The following is a 23,121-nucleotide window of genomic DNA, read 5'->3' on the forward strand; positions in this document are numbered from 1 at the left end:
TTTTCATTTGTGTGGTATCCATGTCAGGAAGTTACAAGCAGGATTCAGATCTTATTTCTCTTTTGGACCATCACAGAGTTTAAAAGTATCTCTCAATAACTATTCTATGAACATATTAAAAGGTCTTTTTTAAATTGCTCTGGTTTTTTCCATTCATGTAAGCACACTCCTAGAAAGAGCAGAGAGATTAGGAATATAGGTATTTAGCGCTTTATAGTTCTGTGGAAGCCAAAGCAGACAGAGCTTCCAGAGCCACTCATCACCTAAACAAGTATACTTGTACTTTTCATTACCAGGGGATTATCTATTGAGAAGTTACAGCTTCACGTGCTTTCTAATAAGGAAAAGGCAATTTTCTTCTGGCTTCCCTCCCTCAAAGCAAGAAAAGTTAGAAAAAAAACAACTGCTTTATGATGACCTCTGAAACCTGAGGCACCTATGCGTAAGAGTAAAATAGAATATTTTTACAGATTTAAGTAACATGTGAAACTTCATCTGTTCAACTATTAATTGAAACTGACCTACAGAATTGGGTCCAGCTTGCTCAGAGTGAACTGATATCAAAGGAATAAAAACAAAGGGAAAGAAGTTCTCTAGTTAATATCCCCTTCCAGATTCTGAGTCAGGAGAGAAGTCCAGTATGCCATCCCCAGAACTCAGCTATCTTTGTATCATCATGTTATATCTAATAAATTTCTTCTTTTTCATTGATGCTGACAAAATCACCTATTTGTCAATAATGGATGTACTATATACAATCAGTTTGCATAACTGAGAGAGGTCAAAGTCAACCCTGAAGTCTTACTGCTATCTGAAACTGTTTTACTTAACTTGTAGTAATAACAAACAGTGTCTTTGAAATTACTAAGGGGACTTTGTGTCTAACCAATTTCACTGTACCTGTCAGTTGGTTTAATGAGTTTCCTGCATCTTGCCTGCCTGGAAAAATGGTCATAAAAACTAGAGGAGGTAAATACAAAAAATATAAAAATATATGCAAAAATGTGGTTAATATAACTAACTTTAACTTAATAGACTTCAATCACATGACTCTTCTTGCTGACCATTTTGTTTTGCTTCCCACTTCAGAAGAGATTTGTAGTAGTCAACTGAAACTGGAATCACACAGGCACACAAGCACACCTTTCTGCAGCTGTAATCTAGCTCTTGTGTGATGCTGGACTCCATTGCGTATTTTTTCAAAATAGAATGTAAATGCAAGAAATTAATTTATCCATTGTTTATTTTTTTAACAAACCATTAACAAAGATGTTGACTATGTCTTTGCAGTCAGTTTGGTCAGGCACAAGTCTTTTTTGACACTAATCAAGAGTAATCCTCTTCAGTACTGCTATCATTCCTTCTATTGTTAATAATAATTACTAGTGCTGACAGGATTCTCTAATTTGCAGAAGTTTCAACTTCCTGCCAGGTTCTTCTCACTCTGAAAGGCCTAGGTACTGCTGGGCAGCAATCAAACATATAATAGGATATTTCTGTGGGACTGAGAATTTGCTAAAGGAGGAGTATGATGTTTAGAGATGTGAAGCTGGAGGCAGACACACTGTTCTTTAGAGTACCTAAGAACAAATATGATACTTGAAGTGTATAAGCCAAGTGTTTTGTTATCACTGTATGCCACTTCATGAGAGAAAAAGGAAATGGGTATCCAGAGGCTACTCCTTAGAGCAGGACAAGGTATGGCACTGTCAGAGGAAAAGAGGACAAAGCTGGAACTTCCATTGCAGTAAATCACTGGGGTGAGATGGTATTCCTATGAAAAACTACAGCATGAAATAACAGAGCAACCCACAAAAATAAATAATGTAACTTTTAAAATGGTGTTATACTTGGAGAGAAGCTAGCCAGCATTTCTAAAATGCATACTTGGGAGTCATCCTGAAAATTTTTATAGCAGTGAAACTTACCTGAGCACAGAGGGAGATAGCTGACAATATCACTGAAGTTGTAAACCACGGCAAGAAGTAAAACATGGGAACTTGATTGTCAGCTTCTCAGAAAATGGGTGAGATAGTCACATTCATAAGCTGCTTGGAATGGAGGAAGGACACCACTTACTACATATCCAAAGAAAACACTCTCTTTTAATTGCCATTGCTTAACACATCCCACACCAACAAAAATTATGATTAAAAGTCTCACTGAAGTAAAACTTTCATTTTGTTTTACATGTATCTTAGATCCACAGTGATGTCAGCTCAACTTCTGTCTTAAATCATTTTAAGGTGTGTTTTTGCTGTTGATCTCTATGAACGAAGTACTTCATGTTTTGCAAATTATTTTCCTTTTTCAGAATCTCCTTCCTTTTCTCAAACTTTGATATTTTCTCTTCACATTTATCCCTTGTTATTTCTTCTTTCTAGAAATAAACTGTGCTTTGGGAATCAAAATGCATTTGAAGGAGTGCTAAGCAGACAACTTCACAGTCTTGTTTGGAACGCAGAAAAAGGGCTTTTGTGAAGCTGCATTGTACATCTCCTTAGACTGTTAGTTTTCTCTGAGAGGTTGCAATATAATAGAAGAGGCCTTTAAGACACTATAGTTTACGTAGTCTTTTTAGAAATAAGAAGAATGTATTAGGTAAATATAATACAACTCACTGAAAAAGTCACATTTTCTTACAAAACTTCTGATAAGATATTCTAACAGAAGTCTGTAAACCTAAGAAAAGATACAATCCCTGGCTGTGCTGTTTCTACAACTGCTTATATTATGTCTTAGCTCTGGGGGCTTTTGGAAGAACATTTTCTATTTCTAAAGCTGGACTGGAAGGAAAACCATTTGCAAATTCGAAGTGTTTTAGGGCATTCACGGTGGAAGAGGATTATAGCAGTGCCAGTGGGGCACAGTAAAACTAGATGACTGAGCCACAGTGGAAACTAACATTTACAGATTACTTGGTGAAAAATACTTGGGGAATTACTTGGATGAGACCGCTATATAATATTGTTGCACAGTTATAGATGTAGTGTGATGTTTGTGAGATTTTTAGAAAGCTGTTGAAGATAAAAGACTTGCTGGAAAGCTTAACTCATCAGCCAATGTTTATCAGTCATACTTTTATATTTGCACTATAAGATTTGTGGTATAGACAGATGAAATATAATTTATACTGCAGCTGAGAAAAGTCCATGCAGATGGATGATATCTGAATTAGTTGCATCTAGAGCTGGCTGCCTTGAGCTCTGATGCTGAAACCAAAACCCAGGAAAATTTGCTTACTTTTTGCTTTCAGTAAGGACTGCGAAGTCAGCATTGCTTTGAGCTTCAGTGAAGGGTCTGGTGAATCCGGCTTACTTTGTTCCTCAGAAAACTCTTCCAGTATGTTACACAGTGCTCTCCAGTTAATTTGTGAGCTCCCATGTGAGCTATACTAGCACTCACTGGGAGGGACAGATGCTCCTGCTGTGACACGGTATAGCTGACTCTAGACAGCAGAACGGGGCTAATAAGCCTTTATCAGCAGTGAGTTACGTGAGTCTCCTAAGGTCCTATAGCCATGAAATAAGGTGGAGGTAAAGAGTTAGACAGGCCAGTTGCCTCCTTTATGCCACTGATGAGGTCTGTGGGGAGTTGGCTTATCTTGTGCCTCTTTTCGAACTCCACATGCGAATGGCAAAAGAGAGAAAAGGGCTTTACATCCCTGGCCTGGCCCTTAATGAGGTCAGCTAAGGCAAGTCAGACTGTGGAGTGAGACAGCAGGGGCAAAGGAAGGAGTGACAGACACCTGATGGGTCAGGCTGTAGAGAGGTGGAGGGTAGAGTGGATGTCACACTGGGTCCAAATGCAAGCCCAGGTACAGGGGAGACAGAATCTGGGACAGAATTTCACCTACCACATGCTAGCACCACAGCAAATGAATACCTGTCACCCTCCTTTATGACCTCCTAAAAATTTATTTCCAACCCACCTATGTCAGCAATTAGCAGCTAAGGAAAAACCTCACTCTCTTTTCATTGTCCTCCCAGAATTGTTCTCTCTCTCCTTCTGTTTGTGCTGTGGAAGCCAAATCATTGTTCTTTCTGAGGTGGCATGACATTCTTGTAAGTGTTTTGCATATGTTGTAATTTGGTTTGGGTTTTGTATGCACTTTTTGTATTTGTGGTTTTTATTGCATGAGAAGGTCAAGTTTTTGATGGTTTAGGAACTTCAGATGGTCTGTGACTTAACTTCAGTGGAAGTGCTGCTAGAAAGAATAAAGCTGCCTGTAAAATCATTACCTTGCAAATCTGTGTGTGGAAACACACCTCTTGTTCTCTGTGGACATAACATAGTAACATAAAGTCAGGTAGTGCACAATTTGACCTAAATTCATTTCCTGTTGGAAGATGACATCATATTTATAAGTAATCAAAAACCTATAGAAGTGGATTTATCCTCATCTACTGAAAAGAGTTTATTAGTGCAACTAGTTTAACAAGATTAACAAATAGTTTAAAGACACAACGACCAGATAGGCTACTTCATCTGTTCCTCTGGGACATTCAGTTCTGGTTAAGCAGCCCTTGAAGTGCCCAGGAAGCACAAAATGGAAGCCAGCACTGTTCAGGGGTTGTGCCAGCGTTTTCACTGAACCAAGAAGCAGCAATGCTCAAATAATTTCCAAACTTGCTTTGGGAAAGATTTTCCTGAGTGTCAAAGATTTGGAAATAAATCATACAGCAATACCACACATTCCTCTGCCTATTTACTACAGTGATTTTATCTTCAGAGGGAGTGTATTCACTTTTATCTTTCAAAAATTTATTTTAAATTGATTTTTTTTTTTTTCTGGACAACAACTGAGTCACATTAAGAAACTGCAGGTACTTTTCTGTTTAATGTCATTTGTGAAATATCATGTGTCTAATACTGTGTTTTTCTGAACTGCCTTTTTCTGACTAGTTTCTGCAGTTAATTAAGGGAATGATAGTGCCACAAAATATTTGGTGACTTTCTAATGAGGTATGATAAATATCTGTCTTTAGCTTTAGTTCAAAATAAACAGCTAACAATAAACTATGGAATATAAATGTATATAAAATCACTAGTATTAACCATTGTAAAGTGTGCCATCCTGGAGCTACCTCTCATAGCACTTATTCAGGAGAATCATTCACATATACACAGAAGTACATACTTCTCTAGAACTATACTTTTTCTCTTTCCAAAGGAGAAAGAATTTGCCTGTCATTATCTTCTAAGAGTAGTTTTCCAAGATCAACTGCTTAGTTAGCTACCCACTTTTCAGAATTTTTTAAATCAAAATCAAGTAGCAAAGCAATTTATTTTGTTGTTCAATACTGAGCATTTTATCAATGTTACTGAAAAAAGGAAGAGGTAATTTAATTAATTGTAAAAAATACTGCTTTGTTTCAAACACTGTGTATTTTTTTGCTACTGTTTGCATACTAAAATTGCAGATTCTTTGGGAAAGAGATTGCTGAATATTATATCTACTTAACAAATATTTTATAGCTTTTTTTCACACAAAGAACACCATACAAATATCAGGAACACCAAAATGACCAGAAATGCAGAGCCATAGTACAGAAGAATCAATTCTGAAGTTTGCCTGCCTTGTGGTCTGATTGCTAAAGAATGCACTGGTATGACATGTTCAGTTTGCCCTCATCAGAAGCAAACTTGTAACCTATGAGACATATAAATTTCTGACACAAACAATGGCTATATTACTTCCTAGTCATTAGGGTGCTTCTATAAGACAATTTTTAAAATGTTCTGTACAGAAGAGAGCCTGATCATGTAGTGTCTTTTGCAAAGAAGAAATTGGAGAACCACTATTTAGTTCTAGGATGTTAGGTCTCATGCCAGTTTTTAAATGTCATTTTGCCTCACTTTACTCTCTTATCCTATGACATACAATACCGTGAGAATGGGGATGTCAAAACACTAGGTTTCCCGATTCCTGCATCCATGCTCTAACACATCTTTCTATATATCACAGGTGCAAATGTATTGACTAAAACTACAAGTATGCAGAGGACCTTAGATCTTGCTGACCCTTTTTTGACCTTAATTTGTGCTCCTTTTTCAACCATGTTTGAACACACACACACACCCCCCCCAATAATAACAAACCACCAAGAACAAACGAAAAAAAACAAACCAGAAGAAGCAAAGATAGGGAAGATAGAGACTTCAATAAAGTGTGTTCTGCACCACTTCATTAGATGCAGGTCATCCCTTCATCTTTGACATTGCTTGTAGCCACTCTAATATCATGAAATCTCTGCTGTGAGTTACATCTGCTGCTCAAGCCCTGTGAAGAGGATTTTCTTCTATCCAGACAAGAAACAGCAGAGGAGAATACAAGTGTAGCAAACTCTATCAGTGCCATTTTGGACAGAAATCCAGCAAGTATTTACACATCTGCATGATTTGTAAATACAGTTTTAATGAAAAGTAACCTAAATAAATTAAGTGATCATTTTTAATTCAGCCTTTGAATACAGGAGAATGTCAACACAGGACCCCAAGTCTCATCGCAATGAGGCAGGAGGGTTTTTTTTTTTTAAATATGCCAATTCTAAGGTGTGGAGCAACACCAGCAACATCTGTGCTTGCTCTTCTGCTGTGGAGGTTATAAATTCTGCTAAAACTTAAACACTGGAGGTTTCAAAATAAACTAATTTCCAGCAGAAATGCATTGTGATCAGAGGGAGGAAGTGTGTGGGAGGGAAGAGTCTCAGACTGCCCCAGGAAGTGCAAGTATGAATCTTTTACAGTATTGATACCACTTTGTCTTACCATTTCTATTGCATTAGAGTCCACTAATCCATGAGTACCATACCATTTAAGCATATAATTGTCCTGTCTTTATCTGTTTTTATACGAATTCCTAACAGAACAAATCAAATTATTTTCAGTTTTGAAAAAAATCAAAACTATATTAAACCCAGATAGTGTAAACACAGAGGCCTAAGAAGAGGCAGATATACATAAGAGACTAAACATTAAGTATGTAGTGGGGTTTTCCTCTTCTGTGTCTTTCGGATAAAACAGTTTATTAATAAACACTAAACTACTGCTTGGGAGATAGTGTTTTGTTTTTTATGAATATCAACTGCTGGTTACAAGATTACATTTGGGAGCCAGGAATCCTGTTTAGAAAAAAATAAAGATAAGTTAGGCAAATAAAACATGTTTCTGAAGTTAGAAAAAAGTTGAATAACTTTTCCTTTGTTCAACTTCCAGGTACTCTTTCACATCCAGGATTAATGTTGAATCAGGAGGAGACTTTTTTCTTTAGAAGTCTCCTGGTCTGACTGCAAGTAGGCTGTTGAGAAAAGTTTAAGTGCAAGCTTTCAGATACAGTGTTTGAATGGGCTTCATATTATACCAGCTGCTGAAACACTGAAATCCATATATCCTTGATTAACTAGGTCCCTATCTACATGAATTGAAATGTGGATAGAGGAATTAATACAGCCTACTTAGAAAGGGTTGCAGGTCTGCTTACAGAAAACATGATTCTGGTAAAAATCCCTGAGTTCTTGCAACCCACTGAATTTGTGTTTCAGGAGTTCCTCAGAACCCTCATCTAATGATGTTTCCCAAGACACCAAAGAGAAGCTTTAGGTTCTGTGTGTCACATCCTACGACCTACAGTATTTTGCCCTCAGCTTCTTAATCCTGTCCCCATCCCTTGCATCATCTCTTATGACTACCTGAACAGTAGAGACAAAAAAAACCAAAAAAAAACAACCACACCAAAAATGGAAAAGGGGCAAGATTAAATTTTCTGACAACCCTGAGAAGTTAGCTTGGTTCAGCTTTCTTGAGGATTTTGACACTGAGTTTTGGGCGTCTACTTCCTTAGTTTTGATTTCGTTAGATGTGACTGCTACCCTCATATGGTTTTCCTTTTTAAAACATTGTCACCTGGAGTTTCTGTCTGTTTCCATTCCAGATTGGTGATGAACTACTACTACATAGAGGATAAAAGTATTGTGAAAATGAAAGCATTCTTCTATTTTATGTCTGTCCTTTGAAAATGTTTGTCCAAACACACCATAACAATGACCCATTTTTTGCTTAATAGTGAAGTTGTGTGATACTGGCCAGTGAGAAAACAAATATCTGAGAGGTTCCTGTCTTTTAAGCCCACATTGGAGATGTGGTCTGATTTCACTGTGTCTGTCTGCTGCTTCTTTAGTATTCAAAGGTTTCAAGTATTGACCACACTAGAGGAAGTAGCTTTGATCTCATTTGGGACTTCAGACATGCTGATAGCCTGAGACTGTGTTATACATGCTGTAAACTATTACCACTGAAACATTCTGAGGGCTAATTCAGTCAATGAATGAATCTAAAAGGGTGGCCAAAACCACTTTCTAAGCTTGGTTTGTTACTTTGCCAAGCCCTAGAAGAAGTCTTAGATTGTCTCAACATTTGAAAGACTCACACACAGGATTTATCCCACAATCTAATAGGAAAAATAAACCTGAGGCTGAGCCATGGTTCTCTTTGCTGTTCAACAGGTAGAAGTTGTAGGTATGAGTGTGACTGAATGAAACAGAGGTTATGATGCACATTGCCTCCAGGAAGGCACTAAGCAACAGAGATCTTCTGATGCAGTTATCTTGTATGAGGAGGGACGGGAACAATTTATATGTCTCTATATGTGTTTAGATAAAAAATTCTAAGTCATCATTATTTATCTGCTAGGCAGTTTTGAATATGGATGCTACTAGGAAATTAATACACATAGGAAAGTTCAAATTAAAAGTAAAGCGCACAGTGACAGCACTGAGCAGGTTTCCCCCATTTCTTCTTTCTGTAGCAACCTTGTGATTATAGCACACTGCATGAAATTGTTCATTTGATTCATGTGTTGGTTTGAGGGGAGAGAGAAAGATGCAGAACAATCAAATAAAATATTTAGTGTGAACTGAAAAACTCTCACCTAGATCCTTGTTTTCCCCTTTGTATCCATGTTAAGTCCTGGTTTCCATAAGTCAAAGGATGATACGTCAACTGGGAGAAAGTGGTTGAACGGGGGGGAAAAAAAAAAAGCTGTTTTGACTGTTCATAAGAAAACCAGAGAAATCTTTAATAATAAAGTGGCTGCTAGCAATGGTGCTGTTAATGAAATTCTGTCCAACAAAGTATACAGGCACATGACCAGGTCTCAAGCACCGCAATGAAATAAGTCATCCACCTGAACACTTTGCAGATCAAGGATAGATTTAAGCATATTCCTAGACTTCAGCGTGTACTTACCAACATTATTTGGTTGCTAACTGGCCTAAACTTTGTGTTTAAATAAGCCTGTTATTACATTGTGGTTACTTTTTAGTTGTTTTGAGGATTATTTTATGTTAAGCTCTAGATCCATACAGGTATTGATTAGGTTGTCTGTATCAAGGATCTGAAATGGATCTTCAGCTGAATGAATACAAAAGTATTTTATACAGTGCCACGGTCTTAAAAACAAAACTTTCTTCTTGCTTTTCCTATAAACCCTTTTCCCTTGAAAGATCTTTAACTTTCATACAGATAGCAAAGCAACCACATAAACTTCTATTTATCTGTTTTGAAACAATCCATACTTATGCAGAGATGCTCTTCAGTTAAAATTTCTGTATTTTGCTCCAGAAATAATCGTATTTTTTTTCAATAATTATTTTCACCCATTCCTAAATGTAAAGGTCAAAGGGGAAAAAGACTCAAAATAGCACCTCATTTGAATGTTTCATATCAATTCCCTCTGATATTAGTGCTTTGCATATTTGAGTTTTATTCATAATAATTAATGTTTCTGTGCATATTTAGAGAGGAGTTATTCAGGATATGCTTATATTTAAAGCAACAATTAACTTCAGACTCCAAAACTCCCTCTCAAAGTATTTGAAGGCAGTTAAGTGTCTGGAAAGAGTTTACTTCTCCCAGATAATACTTCTTAGCGAGGCTACTGTGGAGTTCCTTATACAGAGCTGCTATCGTCTCACAGAAACCAGCATCAGGATCTGAATTCCTTTGGTTGATTCATTCCACAGATATGACAGAGCATTGTATGATCATTTCATTTGACCAACAGTCAGTACAACTGGTAATCTGCAATCAAAAGCCCAGAATTTCACAGAATCACAGAATCAGCTAGGTTGGAAAGGACCTTGAAGATCATCCAGTCCAACCATTAACCTAACACTGACAGTTACCAACTACACCAGATCTCTCAGCGCTATGTCGACCCGACTCTTAAACACCTCCAGGGATGGGGACCCCACCACCTCCCTGGGCAGCCCATTCCAACGCCTAACAACCTGTCCTCTCAAGAAATCCCTCCTAATCTTTCCAGTCTAAACCTTCCCTGGTGCAATTTGAGGCCATTACCTCTTGTCCTATCGCTTACTACTTGGTTAAAGAGGCTCATCCCCAGCTCTCTGCAGCCTCCTTTCAGGGAGCTGTAGAGGGCGATGAGGTCTCCCCTCAGCCTCCTCTTCTCCAGACTAAACACCCCCAGTTCCCTCAGCCGCTCCCCGTACAACCTGTGCTCCAGAGCCTGCACCAGCTTCGTTGCCCTTCTCTGGACACGCCTGAGTCATTCAATGTCCTTTTTCGTAGTGAGGGGCCCAAAACTGAACACAGGAATCGAGGTGCGGCCTCACCAGTGCCCAGTACAGGGGTCAGATCCCTTCCCTGTCCCTGCTGGCCACACTATTGCTGACACAAGCCAGGATGCCATTGGCCTTCTTGGCCACCTGGGCACACTGCTGGCTCCTGTTCAGCTGGCTGTCAATCAACCCCCCCAGGTCCCTCTCTGACTGGCAGCTCTCCAGCCACTCCTCCCCAAGCCTGTAGCGCTGCTGGGGGTTGTTGTGGCCCAAGGGCAACCCCCGGCATTTGGCCTTATGGAAACTCCTCCAGTTGGCCTCAGCCCATGGCTCCAGCCTGTCCAGGTCTCTCTGCAGAGCCTCCCTGCCCTCGAGCACATCAACACTCCCACCCAACTTGGGGTCATCTGCAAACTGACTGAGGGTGCACTCGATCCCCTCATCTAGATCATCAATAAAGATGTTAAACAGGAGTGGCCCCAAAACCGAGCCCTGGGGGACACCACTCGTGACCGGCCACCAACTGGATTTAACTCCGTTCACCACAACTCTCTGGGCCCGGCCATCCAGACAGTTTTTTACCCAGCAAAGCGTGTGCCCATCCAAGCCACGAGCAGCCAGTTTTGCCAGGAGAATGCTGTGGGAAACGGTGTCAAAGGGCTTGCTAAAGTCAAGGTAGACAACATCCACAGCCTTTCCCTCATCCAGTAAGTGGGTCACCCTGGGAGATCAGGTTTGTCAAGCAGAACCTGACTTTCATAAACCTATCTCTGTAAACCCAGTCTCTGTAAATTGTGTTTCAGCACTTAGTTCAGAAGACAAGCAGCTAGGATTCATTGTCATTTTTGAAGATCACCGTTTTCGAAACATCAGTACTAGGCACATGAACATCATTGCAGGACTATTGTCATTGCTGTAATTTAAAAAAGTGTGTTAACTCACTTTTCTGGCTATCTCACTGCTTAACTATCAAAGATTAATACATGGCTTCATAGAGCGTATTCTTGAAGTTGTGGATGACTGTCTACCTTACGTCTTAAATCCTTTTCACCATTGCAGAGTTTCTGAACACTTTCTCTCATTTCATGCCTTTCACTCTCAGTTCTATGTGCATAATTTTATGTATGACTTTGTATAAAATTATATTATAAACACACCACTTAAATAGGTTCACCTTCTTAAGTGAAGATCACTCTGTCTCTATTGCCATCATTACTTCCCACTCCACTAATTTCTGTGTCATCAGATTTGAGTGTGCTATAGGAGAAGGTAATTTCAACTTTTCCTGAACTACAGGGAAGAATTGTAGCCTCTTAAGATTTGAAACTTAATAATTGCACATGCTCTGTAAAGTTTCTTTACTGTATCTGTTAAGCCATCATAATGGCATCAAAGTGCAAACTGAAATGTCAAATCTTCTGTTAGGTTCTTTATGAGTGGCTATGTTATTAATTGCTTACAGATTCATACTACATCTCTAATGGATCCAAAGATCTCATTACAGTTTTTAAGTAAATAAAAATTGTTTTGTAACTGCCTCATGTATTTACATGTTAGAATGTAACGGTTGAAAAAACCCAGTTAGTTTACTGGAGGTACATTGTTTCCCTGAGAATTCCCTTTGACTTGAAAGACCCTTTTTAACTTTGCAGTGTAATTTTGGCACACATTCAAGTTAAAATAGTATTTTCAGTTAAACAACAAAGCCAGTAGGAGAGACAAACAAACAGGGAAAAGAAAATCCTTTTACAGCTGAGATTTGATAATGGAGAAAGCTGAAAGTTAGAAGGTCAGCTGACAAGAGTCACAGAATAGGAGGATAGAGACAGTAGGAATGACAAGGAGAGGACAGAAGAGGAGCCACAAAGAGTATCTTATAGCTGTAGTACCAGAAAAAGCAGTGGGCTCAGAGGACTTGTCAACAATCATAAAATTAAGAACTCTTACCTTTATTTCTGGCTGTGTATAGCTTTTTCTTCTGACAAAGCTCTGATCATAGCTTTCTATAGTACTTTCTCTGGGTGTCTCATCTGATTTCCTGCGGGCTTTAAGATACACTGCTGAGGAAGTTATCATTAATAAGTATCATTTTAAAGTTGAGACTGCCCTATGCACAGACTCTATTTAAGCCTGCAGCCTGAATGTGATTTTCCTCCTAGTCCCAGTTAGACACACTATCAAGTCTTTTTGCATGAAAGGTTGTGTATTCTGTCTGTCTACAGGAATAGATTCTTCTAGTATCAGTTCAAAATTATGTTCTCAGACTCATTCCACATATTCAATTACTTACAATTTGCAGCTAGGGGAAGTTCCTTCATAGTACTGCTGCAATGAACACAATCTAGGTGTCTGTAGTGATAAAGTTGGGGTTTACTTTAGCAGCAGCACCCCAAGTCCCTTAAAGTTCTGTTACTAGAAAGCTTGGTCTATATCCAGTTCTCTGTAAAAACAGTGCAAATATATTTGACTTTTCCAGATCATTTCTGCAGTGTCTATATTTTTTGAGATAGCTTGGATCCTGGCACTTTGCTGAGATGTCCTTTAAGAAAAAAAAAAAAAAAAGCCTTTTGCAATTTTCACAACATTTTTACATTCATTGCCTGTTTTGCACAGTCTTTCATGCACAGCTGTGTCATACATCTCTGGACTAACCTTCTTCAGCACTTCAGAAAGACTTTAACATTTAATCAGCTGGGTCAAACTTCCTGACAGAGTAAGAATAGTAACTGTATGGTACTTTTTTGCCTTATGCAAAACTTTTGTTTTGTTTTGTTCTTAAATAGTCTTTCGTTTTCCTTCCCAGGCCTCCCTAGATTTCTCTGGGCTAGTTCTCTCATTTCTGCCAGATGATCTCATCTGCAAAATATAACTAGCCACTCCCTCTAGTGGTTTGGCCTTATCTTCCCAGGTTTCTCTTATAATACACAGTGGGCCTTGCATTCATCAACCATAGCATGTTCAAATGGTGAAAAGCCCACTGGTGCCTAGGGCACTTACTTCCCTATAGACAAACTAAAATAGCAGCCATTCATCTTATTCTGATCCTGTACTGTTAATGAATTCTCACAGCATGCATTTCAGTGTTAGATTAAACATTTCTGTAAGGCTGTCTAAGGAGGGTATGGAGTGATTTTTATACTTCTGTCTCAAGAGAATAGTTTCATGGGCTTAAAGTTTGTACTCTGGCAAGTTATAATCTCCTCTGACATACTAGCTAAGCAAATAACAGGACCAAGGGTACAGTAACCTGATGGCTTTTTATGGTTCTTGGGGAAAAGGCTTCTAAGTATCAAGTAGCCTAGATGTTTATTGCTTAAGTAGAGGCAGTGTGAAACAGTTCCAGCCGCAGGAGCTCCACGTTTGCCTATAAGAAAACAGGAAAAAACTCTTTATTACCAATAGTGGAGTATGGGATTGTCATCGTATTTTGACCTACATGTGCCCTGCTATTCCTACCCACTTTTGTCCTTGAAGAAGAGTAGGGACATGTATCTTCCCTTCAGCCTCCTGAACAACTACTGCTGTCTTACATCCTTGCCTTTCTCCATTCCTTATTTCCCCCAGGACATCTCACCATTAACACCAGATGTCACCAGACTGTTGTCTCATGGATCAGAGGGACTAGACCACAACATAAAATACAGAAAAAAGAACTACAGTAGCACAACAATCCTTAAAATTGCATATGAGCATTCAGAGCTGACATCTCTTCATCTGTCTCACAACTTCTCTCATTCCTAGAAGTTCATAATATTCTTAGAAAAATAAGTTCCCTGGTCCATTCTAGGTCAGATCCCTGCTCACCCCCCACCCCCAGCATTCCCATAACAGTATATCCTTCTTAAACATAATTTGTCTCTTTTCCCTGTAAATGAAAAAATAGAGGAAGGGGAGGGAAGTGGGTTTGTATAAACCTTGGCCTCCTCCCACTCTTACCAGTCTCTGGAAAGGTTAATGATTAATTGAAGCCATCTGCTCAGAGACTTCTGTCCATGTGGTTAGTTCAATTCTGTCACATATGTTCACACAAAGTCTAAATAAAATCACCTTCCTCTCCCATGCTTCTTAACAACTCGAGATAGAAGTAATGGTCTTTAACTTGAAAACAAAAAGTAAATTGTGAAGAACCTGTCTTCAGTATTGCAGAAGGAATCCTTAGAAACTTACGTAAACTATTTTCAAGCAAGGCTTACCATCTCTCTGTTTAATTGTTATCTTAGAAATAATGTAAAACAGCAAGTCTAATCTGAGAGAGAGAGAAGGAGAAACTTGGTCTGACTAGATAAGTGTGACTCTATGAACTGATGCATTAAAAAAAAAAAAAAAAGCAACTTGGTACTTTATGTAAAACTATCCTATTTTTCTTTCCTTTTGGGGACTTAAGAGAGGTCAAATACAAATATGAGGCAGAGACCACAAGAAATGGTAGAATGGAAAGAATTGTCTCTCTGATCTTCAGGACTGATGGTGCACAGCTGAGTCCAGGGAGCAGCTGTCCTTTTCACATATTCTCCCTAATTAATAAAAGAACGGCAATACTTTTTTTCCTAGACAGGACTTCAGGCAGGTAAAAATGCATTAACTGTTGATCTACCTTGCTGGCCTTTTGTTGCTAGGTAGGCTATTTATATAGTAGTGGTACTATCACACTAGTAACAGCAGCAACACTAATAACAGTCATCATAATCTTGAGAGAATTCAGCCACATATAGAGATATATTTCCATGCATGCTTCTTTCCTTCCTGCATTTCTTAGAAGTAGCCACAGGCTGTGGAAATTATTTATTTTCTTCCCTCTCTGTCCTTTGCTGACTCCCCAAGGCATTTTTAGCTACATTTCTTTCTTTGCCTTGAAGGAGTCCCTTGTGTTGCCACCACATGGGAAGGAAACAGGACTAGAGGCAGACATCCTAATGGAACCACAGGTCATGCCCCATGTAGAAAGAAGAGGTGATATTAGAGGCAGATTATTTCTGTGCCTTTGCAGGTTCCAGAACATGCAGCTGGGAGAGAAACTTTGCTGTCTGTAGACCTAAAAGAAGGGGGAAAGTTTCCAGCTCCTGAAAAGGCTCACTGTAGTCAGCCTGTGGAACACGGACATGCAGGGCTTCCCTGAATTAACTCATGTTTAAGTCAGCACACAGGTTACAGAAAAATAACCAGTGTTGACATTAAAAAAGTGCAGGTGATGGAAAAGCAATGTAATTGTCTTGAATACAAATTTAACACATTATGAGCTATTCTATTTTTTGAAAGAATAGCAATGTAATTACATCCAAAGAAGAAGATTTATGAGCTCCTTATTTTTCACTGCAAAAACCTATATATATGTAGTATTGCAAATTATTTGTGTCTCACTACAGCCACCAGATATTCCTATGAATACAAGAAGCCCTGTTGTATTGATTTCCTGTTCTCTTTCATTGCTTAAAGAGGCATAAAAGAAAGTATGTTTGTGATTGTTCTTATTGGCCTCTAAGTGTATTTTTGTTTGTTAACTTAAAGAATCAATAAAGCTTAAGAACCGAATTCATCTCTGAAGTAAATTAACTAACCCTCTGAAGTTGCACAAGCAATAGATTGGTGTTAAATATTTAATATGGTACACTCTTGAAATATTTCTCTTGATACAGACACAGATTAAAATAAGTAGCAATTCAGTAAAGCATGACTCCAGAAGTTGGATAGTATTTAATGCAAAAAACCTCGTATTTGAGATGAATCAGACATTATATTTTCTGTCTGCTCCTGCTAGAGCTTAAAAATCTTATGTGCAGCAATAATCAGAAATCATTTAGGGATGAAACTCAGAAGGAAATAATTTCTTATGCAGTTAACAATTGCTGTTTATTATGCACTAAATATCAGGTTATATCTGAGAAAATTTTTTTTTAATATCTGCACATACACCACCTTCTCTTTCTAAAAATCCATATTTCACTTTCTGTTTATTGTGATGAAAGAATTAAAAAATATGAGAAATACTTTTTAAAAGAAACATTATTTGAATAGTCTTCTTAGAAGATGTTGCTGCCAAGTGCTTACTCTAGAAAAGCCAAGAAATCATTTCAGTAGATCACATTAGCTTTACAGGTTATGATTCTTTTCAAAGACTGTTGTCATGATTTCTACTACATTACATGCACCATTTTAATAAGGAACCTACCTTTCCAACTCTCCCGATAACCTCCCTGCTTACTTCTTTCATTCCACTTAAAAACTGCATCACATCAAGAACATAAAGAAAATAAAGTATTTCTATTTTCTGAAGGAAAAGAGAGAACAACTGGTAAGTTTTCAACTTACAACACTGCACGAAACTGTACCTCAAAAAGCTGAATGTAGCATCATAATGTCTCCTCTACTAAAGTTAAAAGCTGATAAAATTTGCTGCCTGTGCCTTTTCCTGGACCAGCTAAGATTCCCAGTGCCCCACATTACATTTCTTTTACAGAACAGGTAGATGGTCTCTGTTTTCTGATAGCTCCACAAAATGCCAGAATCCATTCTTCAGCCTTGTGTGTCCCCTTCTCCCTCCTTGTGTTGATCAAGGTCAGTGCCTAGGTCCTTGACTGCCCTTCTTCCTCTCTGTGCAATCTTGGACAACTTCTCCTGTCCTATCCATGCTCTCAGGTTAGTAGCTGACAAAACCCCCTGATGTACAAAACCTGTAATCTGATTGTTTCTGTCTGTGACAAAGGCAGTTTAATTACTACTACTTAATTACTACAAGACTGTCTTCTTGTTCTTCTTCTACTTGTTTTTCTTCTCGATACTAAAAGAGTCTGTATTTTCTTATCTCTGTCTGGGTACTAGTATTTCAGAGCTTTTCTGGGATCAGAAACATATGTAATGTTCCACTAAATGAGATCCAAGACCTGCCAAATCACAACTGGTCTTTCACATTCTAATTCTCATGTTATGCTTCTCTATATCCCCATATATATTGACAAGATCTTGTCAAAAAACGCCTCATAACTCCTTGTAACTCAAAAACTACAGGAAACCAGTGCAAGGTACCTCATGAAGACTTACAGAAGGCACAGTATGCCATTTCTGAGAGACTGCATGTGACGGAATTAGAAGCTTCTGTTTCTAGTCTATTTTTATAGAATAACAGGCATTGTGAAAAACAGAACAGAATTTTCTAGTAATTGATCTTCTAATTTGCTTTTAGCCTCTGGAATTGCAGAAAATTTTGACCGTTGATATGATTCTTTATTTCTCAGTTTAACTGTTCAATTTTGTTATTGATCCCTAACTGGATATGCCAAGCCTGTGACCACAAAAATTAGTGCAGCAGACAAGAAACATTAAGATAATTACAATGATCATAAGTGAATTTTTACAGAGAAATTCACAAAATCACTAAGAGAATCCAGGCTCATGTCTGATACTGAAAGCATCATGCAAACATCAAAACAGAAAATCTTTCTAATGTTATTTCTACTTGTTAATTGCACAAAAGCAGGCTTCCAAGCTGACTGTTCAAAGATGTCTGAGTGATTCTTTTGTCTTTTTATGCTCATAAGCATTGAATTTCAAGTATGAGAAAAGTTCAATACCTGAAATTTTTCTTACTATAGTCCTCTTCCTCCCTATGTGTACTTCAAGAGTCTTTCAACCTTGCAGATGGTTTCTTTTAAATACTAATGGAGGTATCATTAACATTTTCCATTTAAACAGTCCAAAGAATCTTTGAATACCTTTTAAAAATCTCAATAAAATTACTCTATGTAACTGGGTGAGAGGTTGTTTTTTTCCTTTTGATGATATCCTCCAGGCAATAGATGAAAACAATGTATGTTGAAATAGTGCTGGCTTACTGCAGTTGTCTAGTCATGGTACAAATGCAGCAAATTTCTGAATTACTTTATCTGCTTGGAAAGGGGGAAAAATCTGTAGACTAACCTGTTAAGAAAACAACAGTTCAAAGATCAACAGATCTAATAAAATCTTGCAAGGACACAGTTTTTGTATGTTATCATGATGAAGTTTGTTTTTATTCTAAAAAAAGATAACAGGAAAAATAGATTGAAAATGAGTGATAAAATTCACTACTTGCCCATTGATATAGAATTCCATCACTCTGGGTCACATAGTTTTTTATTATCATGACAGATGTTTTATTATTTTTTGAGTGACACTGTAAATTGAAACAGTGTTTCCAAATTAATTAAAAAACAGCCCTCTCCTAAGAAGCTGACAATGTCATTTGGATAGGTGGTAAAGAAGCTGCACATGGTTAATGAAAAATTATATAATGGAACCCAGTAATGGAAAATTCCTTAGAATAAATGTTTTTGATGGAAGGAGAAATTTACAGAAACAGGAAAGAGTGCAAGTGAAACCAAGTCATAGATGGCATCTTAGACAATGACCAATGTGGAACAGCCTATCTAGACCTTATTCTATAGTATTTGAAAAGTAATTGCTCTTCAAGATTTAAAGTGTTCCTGATAAAAGCCAAATCTGAGTGCTTTGAGAGAAAAGTGCACAATCAGATTAATCTGGAGAAAATTATACACTAATCTGGGAAAAGGTATAGTTTGTGGTTAAAATATGGGAATCTGAGATGAGATGTTGAACCAAACAAAACTGGGATTTAAGAGGTAAAAGTACTGGAAGAGAAGAACAAGGCTAGGAGCAAGGAGACAAAAGCATAGATAAAGAATTGAGAGGGGGAGGAAAAGTAAGGAATAGAGAGGAACAGAAAACAAAGATGCTATTTTTAATAGGACTTGAGAATAAATTTTATTTTATAACCAGAAGAACTGAACCCTTCATCTGCTGCTGAACTTGTCCTGCTTGGATGCTTCTTTGCTGCCTTTGGATTTTGTATCCATATATTACATATGCTGTGATCCAAAGTTATAAGTGAGCACGCAGTTATGCCTGCTTTAGCCCTGGAATTTCTTTTATGCAGAAAGATTTTTTTTAGACTAGCTTTCTGCCCAGTCTTGGAGCAGAGCAAGATAATTTGAGTATCAATTTGACCTGGCACATGTCTTGAGAGAATCGTCAGAGCACACCGTAGAGCAAGAAGTGTCTCTTGTCTTGTGTTTATCTGCATGTGTGTAGCAAAGCAGCTGATGAATTACCTCTCTTCAGCCACCACCACAAAAGCAGATGTTCAGGTAAGGTAAGTGAGGGCAACTGATTGTGCCAACATCATTAAGGGAAAAAGCAGTGAACTTCTGGCACAGAACCAAACAGCTTGCAAGAGAATGGGGATTAAAAACCCATATGCTTGCTCAGCCTGAGTGGTTTATCTGGCAGGGAAGCAAAACAACAAGCTCATCCCATAGTAAGAGAGGACAAGATGGTCAGCAAAGCAGCCAAAGGGTCATTTGGCATTTCAGAGAAGGTGATAAAGGGGCAGTGTAATGGCCCAGTAAATTTTACTGGAGGTCAGAGACAGAAATCCTGATTGCCCATTCCAGCTCTCTCTTGGGTTTATTTACTCTGTGACTGCAGGTTGGTGCTTCTACCTTTTTGTCTCCTTGTCTTCACATCAGCAAAATGTGAATGATGATATTAATAGCTTTTGCAGATGTTTTCTGATGCTTAATTCAGTAATACTGTTGAAAAATGCGAAGGCATCTGGAAGCATTATACACTTTTAACCCCCTTGTTTGTACATTAGAAAGCCTCTGTGTACGACTGTTACATTCAGTGTACAGATGGGAAGTTTGGATTGTAATTAATTTCATAAAGCCAGCAGCATGACCATTTTCAAGCAATATATAGAACAAAGGCATTAAGCCTGCCTTGTACATTCCTTGGAACTGGTCCCTGAAGTCCTTCAAGCTCCTTTGTGTGTGGATGGATAGACAGGGAGAGAGAGAGAGAGAAATATTTGCAGACACAAGGGAAAGACCATGAGAGAGACTATGTACATATATACAGTGCCTAATAATATAATTTTTCTTTCATCATAGCAAATTATCCCACTTAAATCCTCTGGTTTGTGTATTACAGTATGGAGAGATAAACTCGAGAAAAAGGAGGAGGAAAATTATGATTTAACAGTAATCTGATGTCAGTTTTCACCCAATATGGCTAACAGTTCTTAAGTGTGCTTACATTCAGGAGGAGAGGGATGGACTAAGTTAAGGCAGAGTGTATCTCTCTGAATGTATTTATACTCCTTACAAATTGCAGAGTGACAAAACATGAGGCTGAAGTGGGGACATGAGGCAGTGGGGCAGGGTGTGAGGTGGACCATGCTCACGTGATACAAGCTTCTTTTTCAATTTGTTTTTCCTTCATCTCACCTTTTAGTTTTGCACTTTCATTCGCCTGCTCTTTTTTTACTTTTTTGCCTGTTGCTCTGTCTGAACTTGGAGGAGCTGAAGGAATGCAGTGCCAATGAGGGGCTTGTTGAACTCACTTTGCAGGGGAGGGTTCTGTGTATAGGTTAGAGCGGGGCTTCTCAACCTTTCCTTCACCACAGACCCCCTTTAAATACCTTTTGTGGCTGCGGACCACCAAGACTTAATTAAAGATTTAAAGCACTAGACTGCATCAAATATTTATTTCAATTTTCTCATACAGGGTCTTCAAATTTGGAGAGAAGGGGAAATAAGTTAATCTGTTAATGCACACACTCCTATTATAATTTAAAATAATATCATCAACACTCTTCTTGCTCAAATGTCCATCTTATGGTATTTTAACATTCTAATCCCGAATTTGATGCCAATTTTTACATTAAAATTTGCTGAAAAGTTTTTACAATTCTTCTCACCTCCCTCCCTTGCTTGTCTTTGTTCAGCCATCATATAGTTTTGTTTACAGGTCCAAGGCCACCACTTGGAGGAACAGACTCCAGCCCTGTTGTGGCCCTAAAGAGGGGCCGTTGGGTTAAGAAAATGTCTTTAAGAGAAAAACCGCCTAGTTAAAGCAGGTCCCATCAACTGTACTAGCACAGCATATACTAGTGTGTCAGGACAGGTGGGGGGCGCAGGGGGAGGGATGGCAGGGAGAGGAACATTGAGGAGAGGGGCCTGTGGGAAAAGGAGGTGCAGTGCTTGCTCCGGGCCAGACCAAATGTTTCTGGGCTGGACGTTCCCCACTCCTGCTTTGAGCCTTTGCAGTCCCCTTGTGACAATGTCACAGCCCCTCAGGGGTCCACGGACCACAGGTTGAGAACCACTCAAACCAGGGTTAGAGAGACACTAATGGGGCATACATGATGTCTGAGGGTTTTGTCTCATTGCCATGGCAAGCCAGATTTCTTCACATGAGCTGGCTGCATTCATATCAAGGAAGAGGCTTTCAGTTTTAATATATCCTAAAATTTCTCCACCACACTGGACCTGGTTGCTCTGAAAGCTGTACCCCAGCCTGCAATCTAACTATCTACAATTCATTAGACACCCTAAGCTGCAAGTTTTTCCGGGTATTGTTTTGGTTACAGGTTCTTAACTGCTGCTCATCTCCTGCTGATATTGCACAAAACCTGCCAAAAGTCTTCTTTTGTAGATAAAAATGAAACTGGATTAGTTTCCAGACTTTCTGTCAAGAAACGGTACATCACAAGCTCCAAAAACCAAGAGGTTTTTCCATGACCATTTCTGCACAGGCATTTGTCTACTTTTATCCACATACGATTTGTTTTTCTGAAAAAAATAATTCAAATGTACATTTCAAATGAGCATGCTTAACAGCCAGGAAGAGTTGCTTTGTTTAACACATGGTTCTAGTGGTTCACTGTGCCTGGACACTTTTCTTTCCTATTAGCACAAAATCAGAGAAATAAGCAGGACCATAAATTTTCATTTATTTTGGCATTTCTTTTAAAATTATTTTCTGTCTGAAGGTGTTGATCTTGCATAGTTACTATTCAAATCAATATGCTCATGTGCTGATTTAAATGGTAATGTTAATGTTAAGTAGGATAATATCTCAACCCCACACTGTTCACTGATCTGCAACATCCAACATCTTTATCTCCTCTTCTCTCCCCAGCACTGCAGTGATAACACCCACCATTGCCAATCAGATATGAATATAGTGGGTGCTTGGAAGAGAGGTTACACTGGAAAGAATGTTGTGGTCACCATCCTGGATGATGGCATCGAAAGAAACCACCCAGACTTGATGCAGAATTATGTAAGTGTTCACAGGAGTCTAGATTTGCTGCTTTATTATTACTCCAAATAGATTTGCTGCTTCTAGAGAGATGGAGGGAGGGAAGGAAGGAAAGATGAAGAATCATACAAGAGTTTCCTCAAACGTTAACACCAATAGGAGGAAAGAAGACAATTTTTGGTAATCTGTATTGTTTTAGTTAAGACTGTGTTCCATCTGAAGGTATTTAATATCTGGATGCCTCTTGTAGCTGAGTTCTGAAATTCTGAACAACTGGAACCAACCATTGGATGCTTTTTCTTTAGTAATTTAACTTAATATGCTCACACTTTCAGAACTTAGAAATGGAATACACTGCTTTTCAGTTAATTCGTGCAGCTGGAGTCACCATCCCTGGATGTTTTTAAGGGTCATTTAGATGAGCCGTTGGGGGATATGGTGTAGG

At 38.4% G+C, this 23,121-nt stretch overlaps 1 protein-coding gene across 3 annotated transcripts in view; it reads left to right on the plus strand.

Annotated features, from left to right (window-relative positions):
- PCSK5 (proprotein convertase subtilisin/kexin type 5) overlaps positions 1-23,121 on the plus strand; it is a 249,494-nt gene that overhangs the window by 51,435 nt on the left and 174,938 nt on the right. For all 3 annotated transcript variants that reach the window (XM_074931390.1, XM_074931391.1, XM_074931392.1), the window contains exon 4: positions 22,554-22,697. In XM_074931390.1, the coding sequence (XP_074787491.1) occupies positions 22,554-22,697 (144 nt within the window). The remainder of the gene's footprint in view (positions 1-22,553; positions 22,698-23,121) is intronic.

The sequence above is a fragment of the Athene noctua genome, chromosome Z (genome assembly GCF_965140245.1).
Source record: "Athene noctua chromosome Z, bAthNoc1.hap1.1, whole genome shotgun sequence".
In the NCBI taxonomy this organism is placed as follows: domain Eukaryota; kingdom Metazoa; phylum Chordata; class Aves; order Strigiformes; family Strigidae; genus Athene; species Athene noctua.